The sequence below is a fragment of the Durio zibethinus genome, chromosome 8 (genome assembly GCF_047325235.1).
Source record: "Durio zibethinus cultivar Kanyao isolate XHJ-2024 chromosome 8, ASM4732523v1, whole genome shotgun sequence".
NCBI classification, from domain to species: domain Eukaryota; kingdom Viridiplantae; phylum Streptophyta; class Magnoliopsida; order Malvales; family Malvaceae; genus Durio; species Durio zibethinus.
In genome coordinates, this window is record NC_143169.1 from 22795722 (window position 1) to 22812952 (window position 17231).

The 17231-nt window shown below is 31.5% G+C and overlaps 2 protein-coding genes, 1 non-coding gene and 1 pseudogene across 5 annotated transcripts; all 4 read right to left on the reverse strand.

Annotated features, from left to right (window-relative positions):
• Positions 1 to 6707: 6707 nt before the first annotated feature.
• Positions 6708 to 6789, reverse strand: TRNAS-GCU (transfer RNA serine (anticodon GCU)). The gene has a single exon. It is a non-coding gene; the product is annotated as a tRNA-Ser (tRNA).
• A 411-nt stretch (positions 6790 to 7200) lies between these two features.
• Positions 7201 to 8113, reverse strand: LOC149517632 (subtilisin-like protease SBT1.4). Its single transcript, XM_089765090.1, has 3 exons — positions 8081 to 8113; positions 7570 to 7681; positions 7201 to 7382 (listed from the first exon to the last, which is right to left on the reverse strand). The coding sequence occupies exons 1-3, from the start codon at positions 8111 to 8113 to the stop codon at positions 7201 to 7203; spliced, it is 327 nt and encodes a 108-aa protein (XP_089621216.1).
• Positions 8114 to 10380: 2267 nt separating this feature from the next.
• On the reverse strand, positions 10381 to 13456 carry LOC149517633 (guanine nucleotide-binding protein subunit gamma 3-like). 2 transcript variants are annotated; one of them, XM_089764765.1, is made up of 4 exons: positions 12132 to 13456; positions 11520 to 11572; positions 11206 to 11241; positions 10381 to 10729 (listed from the first exon to the last, which is right to left on the reverse strand). In XM_089764765.1, exons 1-4 carry the CDS (start codon positions 12228 to 12230, stop codon positions 10609 to 10611), a joined length of 309 nt encoding a protein of 102 aa, XP_089620891.1. In that variant the 5' UTR covers positions 12231 to 13456; the 3' UTR covers positions 10381 to 10608. The 2 variants fall into 2 exon arrangements, with proteins under 2 accessions (XP_089620891.1, XP_089620890.1); XM_089764764.1 differs by having other exon boundaries at positions 10381 to 10846.
• A 191-nt stretch (positions 13457 to 13647) lies between these two features.
• On the reverse strand, positions 13648 to 16288 carry LOC111279019 (cation/calcium exchanger 4 pseudogene; annotated as a pseudogene). The gene has a single exon (XR_016344069.1). The product of XR_016344069.1 is annotated as a cation/calcium exchanger 4 pseudogene (transcript).
• Positions 16289 to 17231: the final 943 nt, after the last annotated feature.

The window sequence follows — 17231 nt, forward strand, 5'->3', positions numbered from 1 at the left end:
ATATATATATATATACACTTTCCTCTTGAATAAGTTTACTTTCAAGTTTTTTCGAACCTTTTTACTAATCACACCAAAATCACTTGGAGATTTATCATCCAAAGAACAAGCCAAATTAAAAAAAAAAGGGAATAAAAAACTTTCTAAGTAATAAAAATATTGGTCTATAATTTATGATAATACGAACAACATGTTCATGGTACTTGCTACACGCGATATAACTTGCAAGTATGCAAAATTACACACAGAACTATAAACCTTAATACTAAAAAAGGAGGGTTTTATTTTAGTTTAGTTTTATCATGTTTTTGAGAAACATGAAGAACAAGAAAGAAAAACACCCAAAACTATATATTTATTTTTCATCAGTTATAAGCATCTCCCATAGTCGAAGAAGAATTAAGCTGCAAGTTGATCCATCGGCACTCAAGCGGAATTTGCGAAGCCTTTGTTGTAAGCATAATCTACAAGGGCATTGAACTCCTCGCCGCTTATCAAATTGTCGTTATTTTTATCGGCAACTTCCATGGCCTCATCAGCTTGCTTGTATGGCATGAGTGCTCCTAGATGATCAAAAGCATTCTTGACCTGGTCCCTGTTGAGGCTGCCATAAGAAGCGTAAGCGTTAAACACTTTTTCCAAATTTTTTTTCTTATCTTTGTTTTCCTTCCGCCCAAAATACATCTTTTCAGCACTAGACTTGGCTTGCTTTGTGGTTTTTGAGGTTTATGACAAGGTCAGATTAGAGAGAAGGCTTGCCTAGCTTGGTTTGTTTTTCTTTTCCAATGCAATTTGTTTATATAGACCCATAACTCGAATACGATTCTGTTAAAAGTATAGGGGAATAAAACCTTTTTTGGAGGTCGGTTTTAAAGTTAGATTTGGATTGAAAGCGAAGAATACAATTGTATGATATTTTCTTCATTCATCATGTACACGTCCCTTGAATTTATTTGAGTTGATCCATCCACCTTTTTTTTTTTTTTAAAGAGCAGAGGCAGTTGCAAATATAAAAGTATATAGTGTGTTTATGGATATCTTGCAAATTAAAAAATAAAAAAATTAAAAAATTTTAATTATTCTTTTTATCAATAAAATTAATAAATCAATCAATAAATTTTTATATATTATAAATAAATACTTCGAAAAAAAATCTTCGAAGAGGATTGGTACGAATAAGAATATTAATGGCAATTTCTTCTTTTCTTCTAGCTTCAAATTAACCACAAATTGGAAAATGCTAAGCGTAACGATAGCAACCTCCATTATCTTGTGTCCTAGTTGGCTTGATCTCCACAACATTTTTTTATGAACAATATTGACAGTAGCTCTCTTCCTTTGCATGTCTTAAAAGATTTTTAACTTGCTTAATTTTGTGGACAAAATCATTTTAGTTATCTTGTAATTTCTGGCAATTTGCCATTCATTCATGGTTTTGTTTTGAATTTTTTGATCAACCAATTGACATTATCACCATGGCCAAGTTTTATTTAAAAATTCATGGCAATTTTTTATGGACGTAGCTTTAAAGGTTTTTTTTTTTTTTTTCTTTTTTGCCATGGCAATAAAATAATGCTGTTCACAAAAAGTTCAATTTGAGATAGACCTAAAGTTTTTCCTTGTTAGTTTCCCTTATCATTTTCAGCCTTTACGTTTCTTCCTTTCTCTTTCCCACAGCAAAGATTCGAACCACCAAAAGAACAGTAGATATATGTGGGCGCATTACTTATTCCTTTTCCTCATCACAACAAGCATATATTCCTCCACTTTTCTTTGTCAAAAAGAATTAACACGAAAAGTATATCATTTATAATTATTATAATGTATTTAATTAATTATAATTATTAAAAGATAAAAAAATTTCTTAAATTATAATTCAATAATTATTTTGGTTTTTAATATTATATTATAATTAATCAGGTTCATAATATTTTATTTCGATTCAATTGAATCTTTAAATAATCCAAATTTAGCAAAATTTAATCAATAAATTCTTAAGTTATAATTAATTAAATGCTTAAAAAAATTTAGGAGAGAGGTAAGAAATAGAGAAGAAAAGGAAGAAAAAAATATTTTATTTTATTTAATTTTCACATATATTAATAGCATTATATATCTAATTAACTTTTATTTATTTTGACTCTATTTGAATGAACGGCGAGATTGGTTCTAATGAAATTAAAAATAATAGTAAAAGTTATTGTAGTTGTGATTAAAAAAAAATTAATGTGAAATTTATACTAAATGAATTTAATTAGAATTAACTTTTGAATTAAACTGATGGTACAGTGTGATGAAATTAAAACCTAGGCTTTATTGAAATCACGTAAAAATTTGTCTTAGTTGGTAAAAAGTTTAATGATTTTAATTTTTTTTATCTAAATAAAGATTTAATTAGATGTAAATAAATATTAGAGGAATTTTATGATTACAATAAAATAATAAGGGTTTGAACGTTTTTGTAATTATTATTCAAGGATTTTTTTATACCCTTTAGCCAGTATAATTTAGAATTGTGTGGGGTGTATAAAAAATTATATACAACCCATATTTTTAAGTGGTTGACCCCTAATTAATTCTTGATTATACTTAGTTAATTATAGTGCTTTAGTAAATAAATTATAGGTGTTGTGGATCCTAATAACTGTAAGTCAAAAATAATTTCTCTACATAAATTTTGATTATTATTGATTAAGTGTAGTACTTTGGTAAAAAGATTCTTAATTGCTTAATTTTGCGGACAAAATTCATTTTGGTTGTTACTTGCCATTTTTGGCAATTTGCCATTTATTCATGGTCTTCTTTTGAATTTTTTGATCAACTAATTGATATTATCACCATAGTTAAGGTCATATTTAAAAATTCATGACAATTTTCTTATGGACGTAGCTTGAAAGCATTTTTTTTTTTTTTGGTTCTTTTTTGCCATGGGAATAAAATAATGCTGTCCACAAAAAGTTCAATTTGAGATAAACCTAGAGTTTTTCCTTGTTAGTGTCCCTTATCATTTTCAGTCATTGCGTTTCTTCTTTTCTCTTTTCCACATCAAAGATTCGAACCACCGAAAGAACGGTAAATAAGTGTGGACGCTTTACGTATTCCTTTTCCTCATCACAAGAATCATATATTCCTCCACTTTTTTTGTCTAAAGAACCCTAATTACGGAACATATAACTTATTATTATTATTATTATTATTATATAATTAATTAAAAAATACAAAAATATTCTTAAATTATACTTCTATAATCATTTAAGTTTTTAATATTTTATTATAATCAATTAAAATTTTAATCTTTTATTTTGATTCATTTGAACTTTTAAATGGACGAAATCTAGTGACATGACAAAATTTAATTAATCAATTCTTGAATTATAGTTAATTGTACCTTTAAAGGAATCTTAGTGAGAGGAGGAGAGAATAAAAAAAAAGAAAAAAAATTTAATTTATTTAATTTTTACATATACTAATAATTTTATGTTATAAATTTTTATTTATTTTATTGATGTCATATAAAATTTTATTTTAGTTGACAAAAAAATTAACATTATTAACTTTTTATTTAAATAAGAGCTTAATTGGATCTAAATAAATGTTAGAGGAGGTTATTGATTGCAATAAAAAAAATAAGAGTTTGGATGATTTTTTAATTATAGTTTTATAGGTTTTTTATACCTTTAACCATTATAAAGTATTGTGTGGGGTTTATAAAAAAATTATAAGTGACATGATCCCTATAAGTACAAGTAAAAAATCATTTCTCTATTTTCAAACTAGATCACTTTTGTACCACATTAAAAAAATTTTAAATTCAAATATCATATTAAATATTTTATTATAATTTATGAACTATTTATAACATTAATCCTAATTTTATAAGGATACATGTTATTTTGTTAATTCTAAATTTAAATATTTTAGTGGATGAAATAATTTGTGAAATAATTTGTGTATATATATATATATATCAATTGTTAGTTTTATTTAATTTTAATGAATTTATTGATAGAGTTTAAGATTAAAGCTTGTTAGCTTTATAGGTGAGATGGTGATTCAAGAGGGAGGTGAATTGAATTTTTTCAAATTCTTCCCAAACAATGATTTCAATATAGTTGAATGGAAATTAAAACAATAAGTAACTTTGATGAAAATATAATGCAAACAATAGCAATTAATGAACTTAAAATCAAATATAAACAACAATAAATTATAAGGAGATAGAGATAAAAAAATCAAATACAATAATTTATAGAGATTCGATCATTCTCCATAAGGCACCTACGTTTTCTATCTTGGTTATCCACACCAAGGCTTCAATCCACTAATTAAAAAAAAATTCTTACAAGATACAAACCTATCTTGTACTAAATCTCTATCTTTTTCTCAAGGCTTAGATAGCAATCTCTACTTTTACAAATCAAGAGGATACCTCACCTCTTGCTTACAAGATAATCAAATAATTTTTACAAACTAAAATACCTCTCAAGATTGAGTGTTTGCCTAATGAAGTACAAAGAAAATGATGAATGAAAACACAACAATGTTTTGGATACAAAAAAACAAAGGATATTGAATTTAAACTCTAAAAACTCTTGATTCTAAGAGAAAATGAAAATATGACTTATTGGCTCTTGTTCTCTTAGTTCATCAACCTTCTTGGTGTGTTGGAGTGCCTAATTTATAGAGAAATTGAAGAATTAGCCGTTGGGGAAGCTTGGAGTGAAGAAATGCCCGTTGGATGCATGAAAAAAATAGCCATTGGTGTGATCTCGTCTAGAATCGATCGATCCCTTCCTTGAGGGGATCGATCCATTGCCTGGATGATCGATCCCCTATATGGGGAGATTGATCCATTTTCTGAAAATTCAGTCATGAGAGCAATCTGTTTGAAAACCAATCGATCCTTTCTAGAGGGGATCGATCCTGTTCATGCCGGATGATAGTTTTCCATTTTGCACTTTACTTACTAATTTAATCAGAACTTGAGTTATACAAATCCAAATTGTAAACCGTTTAAAGATTTAGAAACTAGACTTAAAGGGCTTTCTATCCATGTAAAGTTCATTACCTAATTCACTGTGTACGAATTATAGTAAAATTTCAAATTTACTCATTGTGCAGTTTTTCTGACAACTACAAAATATCTAGTAAAAATTCAAAATCTTTTATTAAAAAATTTAGATTTTGATTTTGTTTGATCCATTAGAAAGTAGACTTAAAGAGCTTTTCAAACATATAAAATTTAAATATTAAAACTTTGTGAATTAATACAGAAAAATAAAATAAATTCAATGTTGAAAAACTTTGTTCTTGTAAAACAGCTTTCTTAAGTTAATCTATTTCTCAAAACCAATATTATCAAAATTGTATTAAGTCCAAAATGAATAAGTTCACTTTAAAAGCAACAATTGGACTTTCATTTAAGCTCAAATAAATAATCTTTAAAGGTAGATTTGGTTTAAGAAATATGAAAGCAAAAAAAGGTTTGTTTAAGCTTTGAAAATCATATTATTTATTTAGTATCAAACTATAAAACTTAAAAACATGTACTAAATAAATCTTTTTCAAAATCTTGATCAAATTTATTTAACTTTAATGTTTTGTCATTTCAAAATAAGGATTAATTCAAGACTAAGAAAGCTTAACATATGAGAAATTTTGTTTTTTACCTTGCTTTCTTGATGTCATATCTATATTATATAATACTTTTAAAAAAATAAAAAAAGAGATTCAAACTTTTTAATTAAAAACTATGTGTCAATAATTGAATCAAATATTTAGACATTAATATACATTTATTAAATAGCAATAAAAAATTCAATTTTCTTTTATTTTTTTTTTCATTTAAGTAAACATGGAGTGGATCTTTATCAATTCCGAAAAAGTGTTAGAAATATTGTGCATTTTGCATCACATTCTTTTACTTTTGTTGCCTATTTAATTTCTCTCGAGATGCAAGTAGTAAATCAATATCCAATATGCCAACAAATCCGACTAAGATAATTGCCTAGGAATATAACAATAATATTGTATAGAAATTTTCTAATCTTATTAGATTACATCATGCAATACGTAGAAAACCAAATTTAAATTATAAAACAAGCAATGCAAATATTATAGTATTATTTTATTGATATGAATTTATGGTTAATATTAAATAAAAAACTTTAAAATTGCTCAACTTCAATTATTTATTATTAATTAACTAACAAAAAATTATAACTTATTTGAAAATAAAAACTTCATGCCTACACTTACACATCAAATCTGTATATATGAATAGAATTGAATTAGATCAAATTTAATTAATTTTTGAAATTATTTGTCAAAACTTTCGATTTGTCAAACTCAATTATTATTAAAAAATATTAAAAAAATATTTTTATATTAATATTAATATATTTTTAGAATTAAATTTATATAATTTTTTTAGTAACTTATTGGGGTCTTTGCAGAGCGGGTAACTATTTCCTAACTAGGATGATCAAGTTGAAGCCAAATGTGCAGTTTCCTGAATTGATTGTAATTGATCAAGTCTTCACTCTTTATGTGGGATTTTAGGGTGAAATAATGTTTCGTAAACCAATTATTTTCACTTGGTTTTGCTTTTAAATCCACATTGGTTTTCGGACACAAACTTGATGTGTTTCAACATCTCTAGAAACGAACGGGAGCTATGACATTTCTACTTTCTGAAAAGGAAAAATCGACGCCTGAGAGATTCGAACTCTCGCGGGGAAACCCCATGTACTTAGCAGGCACACGCCTTAACCACTCGGCCAAAGCGTCTTTGTTGGCGGTATGTCAATCCTTGAACATAATATAGCTAATTTTTCTTACCGCTTTCGATCTCGAGGTTGTACATATTCTAAAATGAAAAAGTAACCTTCCTTTTGCACAATAACTTTACTTTGTTGGCTGGTTTCATTTCAGATTGATGCTTTTGCACAATAACAATAATGGCGGAATGCCCTGTCACATTCTAGCGTCTTTCGGCTGAGCAATAAGCATGTGCTACGTAAACAGAAACTGTCCAAACATTATGATTAAAATAATACAGCCACAAACGTTTCGCTATGCTAGACGAGGGTCCTGCCCAAATTATTTACGGCATCTCAATCTGCGGATCAAATGGAATCCTTGAGTGATCTGAAGCCATCGAACAGCAATTGGACTCTTCACAAGATGAACTCCATCCCTTCACTCGATCGACCCAAATGCTTGTGAAGCAACAGCAGAAAAGTCCAAGCCATCACTTGCAAATGTAATCTCATAGGTCAGCGTTTCGTTTTCTGCACTGAGTGCAAGCTTACTTGGGGAAAAACTGATTTCAACACCAGGTGGAGCATTCACTTTCCAACATTCTTCACCGTCCTCCAATACTTAACAACAGGATTATTAGAATAAAAAACAACAGAGAATGATAGATAATTAAGATCGTCTGGTGTAGGCAATTTCACTGCATGATCTGAACTAGTCAATTGAGCAAAGGAATCCCCTGACAAAAACTGCAATCCTCTTCGGGTCATAGCCAATCGAGCAAAGGAATGCAACATACTCACAACTCACAATCATCGATATCATATACCAATCCAGGATTAAGAGCTCTGTTGGGATCCACATGGCCAACTCCATAAGCAAATGGAGTTGGACACTTCGATGATGAAGTTCTCTGGACAGTCTGATGATGAGGAGGAGAAAGGGATGAAAAAAAGAGAGAGGAAGAAGAAGAAGAAGGAAATTTCCATGAGGATTTCTCTCAGTTTTGTCTTTTCTCCTCCAGGGAAATGGGAGAGACAATTGTTTGGGCTCTGTCTGAAAAGGGAAGAACATTATAAATGTAGCCATAAATGTTTAATGTAGGAAATAGCGTCTAGACCATGTACGATCATGTCACGAAACTATAAGTTTTGTCGATTACTACAATCCATCAAGATCAATTAATTCGTTTTTTTTTTTGTTGATAATTAACTTTTTTTTTTTTTTTGTATATATTTTAAGTCGTGGGGATCGAATCCGATTGCTAGAATTAAAAATCGATATATACGATCATTGATATCTTGATCAGCTGTTTTCCTACCTTTGTAGATTTACATCCATGATGGGCTCCCATGTTCGGTTGATTCAAAGCCAATTTCTTTGAAAGATTATTTTGTTTTAAGAGATTATTTTGTTGAAATAGAATATGATGGATACGGTATGATTGAATTTTTTTGGTGAGGTTCGGAGGCTGATCAGCTGCTGTTTAGGTGGGTCCAATTTATTTATGTAACGTCCAAAGAAAGTTGCAGGGCTAAAATCATTCAAAGATGTTTTCGATCATGGCCACTTACTCTTCTTCCGAATCAGAATTCAGAAACGAGCTTATTGGCAGCTTAACTACAAGACAAGAACAAAAACACGTGATTATGACTGAGAGAATGTTCAAAGTTCAGTCTTGAGTTTTTCATACGAGTTGACGGTAGAAATTATTTTACCTGGGCTGCTCGGTAAAAAATCCCAGAGTGTGTCCAACAAACGCTGATATTTGTTAATTTCTTACGGGAAAAGAGTTGGACAAAATTTTTTAGATGAATTTTGTTAAAATCTTTATTAAAAATAATTAAATTAAAATTAAAATCAAAAGTCAATACTATAAATTAAAATATTTCGTTATATAAATTAAATGTGTAAAATTTGAAAAAATTTTAATAAATATTTATATTTTTTATGTTGATATTTTTAATAAAAATATTGACAAAAAATTTATTTTTGATCAAATTTAAATTATAAACAGTATTTAAATTTTTTTTTTTTACATATTATTAATTTTCACATTAAATTCTATTAATTTATCAATTTAAAATTTTTATTAAATCATTTTTAAAAATAATTTCATAAACCTCACCTCCATATAAGTTTTGTCCGTTCTTACAGTGCAATATAATTTATAAACCCAAAAACATAAAAGCAAAGGAGTTGTATACTTTCATGCCGCTTTATGCAGTAATGCAGTTAGGGGAAGCTTGGAAGCCGCTTCAGCCTTTGTTGGACCAAAGCAACACTTCCCAGTTCCAAACACCAATAACTTTCACGAAACAATAACACCACTGCCATGCACGTCAGCAAATATGGCCTTCCATCAACCAAGGTGAAGGTTGGTTCAAAATTCATTAGGACGAGATTTGTTTTAAATACTTTCTTCTTTCTTAGCGCTATGTTTAGTGGATCCGATAGTATTTTCAATAGGTTCATAACAGTCTTGGTAATACAAGGAGTAACTTTTTGAAGGATGAATGAATTGTTGAACTATTACTGTATTTGCAGCGCCAGATTCATAGTTTTTTTTTTTTTTTTTGTGTTCATTCATAATTTTGGGGGATGTCCAATTTATAAGGTGGATCCGCCTATGTGTATTTGTTTGTGAAACCAAAGAATTTTGCTGTGGGATTCACTTTGAATGCAACTTTAGGGGTGATCTTGGTTGGTTTCTTGTTCAAGTTTTCACATTGTATGTACCGGCCTTAATTCTATTCATGTGCGGCAGAGTTTCAAATATTGAAGACACAGCTCAATGACATGTTATCTTCTTTAGTTGCTCTTGTCCGACAATATCGTTTTTTGTGAAGTGAAAGGAAAGGCAATAGGAATATCAAACTTGACTCGGTTTTGGGGACACAGGAAGGGAAAACCGTGGGGGGGGGGGGAGGATTTGTCAGATGATTTTGCTTTTTGTAGAAAACCTAAATGATCAGGCACAGAATCCCAGGAAAGCATAAAAAGTACTAATATCAGGTAACAGGGATTCCTGCCAGCAAGCCCTCTGCTAAAGCAGTTTAATTACATATGCCTTTATTCAATAACCAAGTTCAAACTGCAACTATTTATCAGACAGTAGAATTTGGCCTAAGCTATCTGAAATGTAATCAATCCAAGTCCACTTCTAACAGGCAGCTTAAACTTAACCATATTTTCTTTATACCAATCTTTTTTTTTCATCTCCACTTACACGTGATGAAAGTATGTTAAAACAGTATTATTTTATATTTAATATTTAATATTTTTTAATTTATATTTTAATTAGATCTCTCTATTTATTATTAATTGATTTTAAGTTAGATATTTAACATGATATCAGAATCAGAATTTTTTTCTATTACTCTTTTCAAATTGTCATATAATAGATTTTTTTCATCTCCGTGATTAGAACCGTTAATATGATGTTATCCCACATTTAATGAATATATAATTTCTTATAGTTTTATATTCAAATTAGTCCATCAACTTACTATTAATTGATTTTAAATTAGATGCTTAACAAAATTAATATCAGACAATAAACCAATGAATTATTAACTTGGTGATATTGAAGTTAACTCTAAGATTGAAGGTCTCAAGTTCGAACCCAACTATAGCTCAAAAAACAAAATAAAATAAAATAGGTTTTTTCTTATCTTGGGCAAGGTATTTCACTAAGGTTTTATCAGAAAATTTTCTCATAAAACAGAGCTTGAATGGTGCTAAACTACACTGAATTGTAATGAGATAACAAAAAGGTTGCAATAAAATAAAGATATTTGCCGGTGGTTATTGACAACAAGAGCTACAACAGGCTTTGCTACAAACACATCAAGAATTTACCTTTTTACATATACGGAAGTATGGCCCGATACAGCAGCAAGTGCAAGTGGGGCATGAATGTCCCTCGCAATTGTTACACTTGAGACAAGTTGTATTCTCCAAGCAGCAACTACAATGGAAGCATTGGGATTTGCATGATACACAGCAAGTGAAAATGCTAGGCATCTTTAAGTGAAACGTGCAACTAAAACAACAGTAGATGCAAGGGAAAATACAACTCCTTTCCCTGCTCAAGATTAGTGCATATAACTTTAGACACTTGCCTTGGATCATGCTACAAGAAATGAAGAAAAGCATTCATTCGAAGGTATATACGGGAAAGCCTTTGTATAATATATGTCATATCACTTAAAGACTGTTATTAACATCACAATAAGAAAGTGAGAATCCATTCATTTTACGTGCACTATTCTTATGTTAATGTCAGTTCCTGTATCATAAACAACTTTACAGTACATAATTTTACATCCTTTGAATTATTCTTTTTTTTTTCCTAGTACAGAAGCAAATGTTACCATAGTAAAACTGAAACATAAAAGAGGAGAATTTTATAATCTAGAGCATCCAGGAGTAAGAAGAAAGTACCTTAGTTGCTTACAGGATTTGCGGATTTTCCTAGTTCTGGTAAAAGAAAAGGATGATGCAAATTTTAGTAAGTATGAGTGGAGTTAAAGAAGAAGAAATGAAGAGAGTTTCAAAGTATGCAATTAGTTACTAAAGGATTTTGTTTAGCCCCAACAAAGTCATCAACCCTGTCAATTGGTAGATTGTTCAGAGTCAAATGCAATCCGAAAACTTTATACTTACATGCTTAAGAATGGACAGAAAGATAAAGCGTACGTTACGATCCGACTAATTATATAGCACTGACATTTACAAGATAAGGACTTTGGACATACTCTTTGCAGTATCTTGAAGCAGGTTGAAGGCCTTCAACCAATTTTAATTCTTCCTGATTGCATGAAAATACAAATAAGTAGCTAGTCATATATAACATTAATCTCTTTGTAAGTAAATTTGGTTCTATTTTTTAAGGTATCCCACAACAAATGTACAATCGAAAGAATTGCTTTCATAAATCTGTCATTAGCACCAACAGGAGAGTTAAGCAGACCTGTTATTGTCTTCCATACTTCAAAGAAAATAGAACAAGGGATATAAGACCGTTATATCCTATTACTGTTTACAAAAATTTTCTATGGACACAGGAACACAGGACATTACAAAAGTACACAATGGAATTCCTTTCATTGCTTAGATAAATTTCAAACCATCAATCGTTAGTGTCAGTTGTCATTAAATTTCGGAGGAAATAGTATCCAGATTTCCAAAAGAACAAATGGTGCAGCCAGAAGCACTGAGAAAATTTATCGAAGAAGACCCTTTTAATTTTTGACTAAAAACTCTTCTAATTAAGAAATTAACCGACCAAATATAAGCAGTCAAAAGAAACAGAAAAGTTTGCACGCTGAAATGCAACTGGAAGCAGAAATCGAAGAAAATGAAGGCACCTGAAGCAAACCAATCTCTCTCTCCAAAGCCTGAACCTTAAACATCTGTGTCCGCTTCCCATACAAATCTAGGCTTCCTGGTGGACACCTTGGGCTCATTTATAGCGCTCGAAATGAAGACTCACTCGAACCATCCATCAAGAAATAACCTAAAGACTATAGTACACTCTGGCAAAGGAATGGTAATGTTATTTTTCCATCTGAACCATTGAGAGAGTTTCTGCTCTATGTAACTTAACATGAATGTTGTTGGTTACGTTAAAGTTCGGTGGACGTAACCATTCAAAAAAAGATAGTGTTAAGTAGACCGTCAAATTGTATATTCTTTGTGTTTGATTTGTATTAAATACGGATAAGATATGAAAATTAATTAGTACAATTATATCCATCAAACATAAAATATATATTTTTTATTTTTATCAAATTCATATGTAATTTTTATCAAAATTTTATATTGTATCTTTATCAAGTACAGTGTTAAGCACACGAAAGTGGTGTAGATGAGTTGAGTTGAGAGCTAAGTTTGGAGTTTTGGAGTAAGAAATACTGAAAGCTCTGAAACGTTCGCTTCTATGTGTTTGCAGAGAAACACAGATGCTGAACTGAAGAGAATGCAGAGCACATGTGACTCTCTTGTCGGATCAAGGAAAATAAATGGCAGCTTCTCTACTGGACTCTTTAGTTTTAGGATTATTCTTGTTAGCACAAAATAACCCCTTCCCTTCTTATGACTTGTGAGCATAGCTACTAGTAATTGCAATTTTGGATATAAATTGAAATTTCTTTGCTTATTTCCCTACTCTAATTATAGTAAAATGTGACAACATGACATTTGATTTAGCGTTTAATATATGATTTTACTAAAAAAATATGGTTGGAATTTCTGTTTTTCCAAATAAAACAAAAACTATAATTGTACTACAACTATAAAGAGGGCTTCTTCAGCTATAAAGACTATCTTAATTCTAGATTTTGATTTTATCTTTTAATTTGCAGCTTCTTTTCATTTCTTTCCATGAAGTTTGGGAGGGGTGAAAACCTAAAAGGAAAGAACAGAGAGTCAAAACCTGGATGGAGAATGGAAGAGAGCAGGGTTTCATCGAAGTTGGCAAAAGATGAAATAGTACCAGAATTTGAAGTGTCCAATCGGAGGCCACGGTAGATATTAGAAAGCAAAGCTATATCAGTTGGCTCATATATACACACACTTGCGCAACTGATGTCATTTCTGATCTCTTTATTTCATAAACTAAAAAGTTTTGGTAATTGATAATATAATAAAACAAGGCAAGAAGATAATGTTGTCAAAATGAATTCAGTCAAACTAGAAAAAGCTGTTAGATAACTTACTTTTGGAACATCAACTTATTTCTGCAACATCTTAGCATTGAGGAAAGATCGAGTGAAAACAAGTTCATGTCAGATAAAGATGCACGAGTGATATGGAACAGAGAAATTTGCAAATAATTAGCTGTAACCTGATGCAAAATTAACCACCACTGTATATAAGGAGATGCACAGGGACAATCAAGTTCAAGCTGACGGTAAACTAATGATCAAACAAAAGAAAATATCATGTTCCAAGTATATGAATGGTGGTAGAATTTACTGATGACGTGGTTTGACAGATTTTTCCGACAAATACTGAAAGCCCACAATGAATTCTGCAAGGTTACATCTTTTGCCCATGTAGGCTTCCATTATGTCCAGAGATACAACAATGCTTTTTCTGCCAAAGAAATCTAATGGACGATGGTTGTTGGAAACTGATAACTTGATAAGCTAATGAATGTGACCACTCTTTTCCAATATGTTGGTATACCTGGTCCGTCTAATTACAACCAAAATAAAAATCAACTTAAACCACCCAGTGATAGAAGTCCCATAGCATTGCTCACCCTGACAGAAAGAAATATCATATAAAGCATTATAAGACCCACTCCTAATATCTTGCTAGGCCGCATGTTGTTTCGAGGCAAAACTATAAGTGCCCAGAATAGTCCGGACATGAGAAACCCAATGGTATAAAACAAGCTGCTATCCTGTGGAACCAAGTATGAGGAAGGGCTCTCTGACCAAGCTCTGAGCAGCATTGAGATACCCAAACCAACAAGTGTGTTGAACATGGGACCTGCATAGCAGCCAGAAAAGGCAATCTGCACACCATCACCACCACCATTCATTGCCAATGCAACATTTGACACCAAATCACCCATTGAATTGCCCCACGCTAGAATAGTTACTCCAAGAATGGATGGATTAATCCCAAAAATCACACCAAATGCTACCAACAGAGCAACAAGCTCATTAGCAATGATATAAAACCACACAATGCTCATAAAAAATCCCCCTAATACCCAAGGAATTAAAAACCTCCGAGGTGGAAACTCAGATACAGTATTTTGATATGCAAAAATACCAAGAATGCAACCAACTGCAACACCAATAAGCCATGCGACCACTCGGCTCAGGGTGCCAACATCACCTTGGCTATTCCACAAAAATGCCAATAGAACCGGAGCCAATGAAGCACTAGCTACAGCATATGGTTTTGACCATGATTCCTGCTCAACTAGAGGAATTGTTAGCCGCCTTGGAGCTGTCAGTGGCAACTCGAGGAGCGATATTAATTTAGAACATGAGAATGATGAGTCATTAGTTTCCATGCCCTCCTCAGTCCAACCCCAAGGAGGCCTCTCTTCATCTAATGAACTGACCTTCATGAAGTGATTTGAATATATAGCAACATTTGAAGCCCACATCCACTGTGGCAGCGAACTAGGGAGTTGGGGTGGATCGTTTCCATTGTCCACATCAAGCAGAGAACTATATACGAAAACATCATCTTCGCTTCCTTGTGAAAACAGACTTCCTCGGACAGGAATCAATGGTGTAACAACATCCAACTTCAACCTCCGTGCATGCTTCCTCAAAATCTCATTTGCAGCCACAGAAAATGCATAAATCACGTATATCATGACAAATGCAATGGCACCCCCAACACTCATCTTACCAATTACCAATATCATCGTAAGTGATGAAAGCGTAAAGAGGAAGAAACAGATATCCCTAATAAAGCATCTTTTATCAATCTGGAACCCTTTCTGCGCTACGCAAAGGGAGACAGCCCCTACAACAACACAAGTAACAAAAACCGCACCACCCAACACGCTATTAAGACCCACTCCACCCGTATCCATCCCCAAAAACGCAGCTATACTCGCAAACACATCTGGTGCCCCGTTTCCCAACGGGAGGAGTGCAACCCCAGCAACAGTTGGAGGCATCCTAAGCAGATGTGAAAGCTTCTCCAATGAGCAGCAAAAGTAATCCGCTGCGGTGTTGCCCAACAGATAAAACAGAGCAGCAAGCCAAAAACCCAATATCACATAGCCCACTATCCTAAATTCTCCACAACCACAATAGAAAAACTTAATGTAATCAAAGAATCTATCCGAAGAACATTGTGGATTAGCTTTCAAGAACTCACATTGATTAGCAAAACCCTTATGATCAAGCAATCCAGTACATAAAGCAGGGTTGCTCAAGCTGACATTCAACTCATTCTGTTGACCATTCCTAGCTGCTAAATTTGATGAATTAACTTCAAGTTCACTAATTTGTCGACGAATTATACTAACATGATCAAACCCATCAGTTAAACCAGTTCCATGAGTCAAATTATCGCTAATAAGCCTAGATGATTGGCTAATATGAGGGTTTCTTAAGAAATCTGCCCGGGTGTAGAATAAGAAAAATAGAATAATAGCAGATAATCCATTAAATATCCCATGAAATTTGGGATTTTTTGAAGTATAAAGACAATTATTCCTCATTGATGACCCCTTATCTAAACTAAAACACCAAGCTTTTAAAAGAAATTTCGTAGAAGGTGGAATTAGACTAGGGTTTCTGCTAAGGAAACCCCAGCCTTTGAATTCCAAAGAGAAATTGAATACTTACAGATAATCAAAGAAAAAATCAAGGATTTCCCAGGGAAAATGGGGTTTGAAGATTTAAAGAGAGAACGAAATTTGATGGCTTTTTTTTTTTTGGTGGGTTGAAAAAGCTAGTTCGTTGAAGAAAAAGAAAACCAGGAAAGAAGAGAGAAATTGGTTGGCAATTTCTTAAAATTTATTATTATTATTTTTTAAACGGACCTAACCCCTACAATGGAATACACGTGCGTTTTTGTTCGTTGTTTGACAAAAATGGATCAGTATTGAAATCTAATCATATAAACCTCCAATACTCCACGGCTCTTTTCGCATATCTCTCCTTCGAATCATCATAAACCAAAACCAAAACCTCAGGTCTCTGTCTTAGCTCCTTTACTTAATGCACCTATCTCTCTCTTTACTAAACATAAAAAATTCAAAGCTACTCCTTCATTGCAAAAGAGGAAGAGTGCTTCCCTATTCTTTTTCTAAAGTTCAAGATTTTAGCTTTCTTTCTCTCTCTTCTGTTTGGTAGGCAAGAAAATCTATGAGAAAGCTAAGTAAAAAAGACCAAATTCATGATGAATTATCAAAAGGGCGTATGAAAGCCTTCTTTTTGCGCTTTGTTTATTGAGTTTTTTGGGCTATATTCTGGTTGGATTTTATAGTAAGGTTAGTGTGTGTGCGCCAAACATTGCTATATTATAGTATTTATGTTAACTCTACATCATTTCAAGAAATTTTTTAGATGAATATCTGTTTCATAGAAGAAATCATTGTTGACAAATGTGACTGTGGCTAAAAAGCTCTCTTTTCTTTTAGTAATTTATTCCTTCTTCTATAGTTAAAGTTTTAATTGTGTTTCTTCTATTTATTCCATGATTTGTCGTGATATAAGTTAAGTATGCTTTGTAATTGTCACAGTATTATAGATTTTTTACATCAAAAATTCTTGTAGAATTATCAAATAAATCATTGATTCATTATTTTAGTCAAAGAAAAGTTATTATATTAAAATCTTATTGAAATAAGCTACTGTAATGAAAGAGATATCTCTATAAAAGTCAAACCACCAGTTCGATGTTAAGCCAAGAGGGCGCAAGAGTCTTAAATATCGATTAGAATATTTGGTTATATGTCTGATCTATGAACTGCTTATGTT

Coding starts and splice junctions, on each gene's coding strand:
- LOC149517633 (XM_089764764.1), bottom strand. CDS start 12,230: ATGAGCCCAAGGTGTCCACCAGGAAGCCTAGATTTGTATGGGAAGCGG. Junction 11,573..12,131: donor GAGAGATTGGTTTGCTTCAG/GTGCCTTCATTT, acceptor TCATGCAATCAG/GAAGAATTAAAATTGGTTGA. Junction 11,242..11,519: donor GCTTCAAGATACTGCAAAGA/GTATGTCCAAAG, acceptor TTCTTTTACCAG/AACTAGGAAAATCCGCAAAT.
- LOC149517632 (XM_089765090.1), bottom strand. CDS start 8,113: ATGGGAGCCCATCATGGATGTAAATCTACAAAG. Junction 7,682..8,080: donor ATGGATGTAAATCTACAAAG/GTAGGAAAACAG, acceptor CCTCATCATCAG/ACTGTCCAGAGAACTTCATC. Junction 7,383..7,569: donor GGTATATGATATCGATGATT/GTGAGTTGTGAG, acceptor CCTGTTGTTAAG/TATTGGAGGACGGTGAAGAA.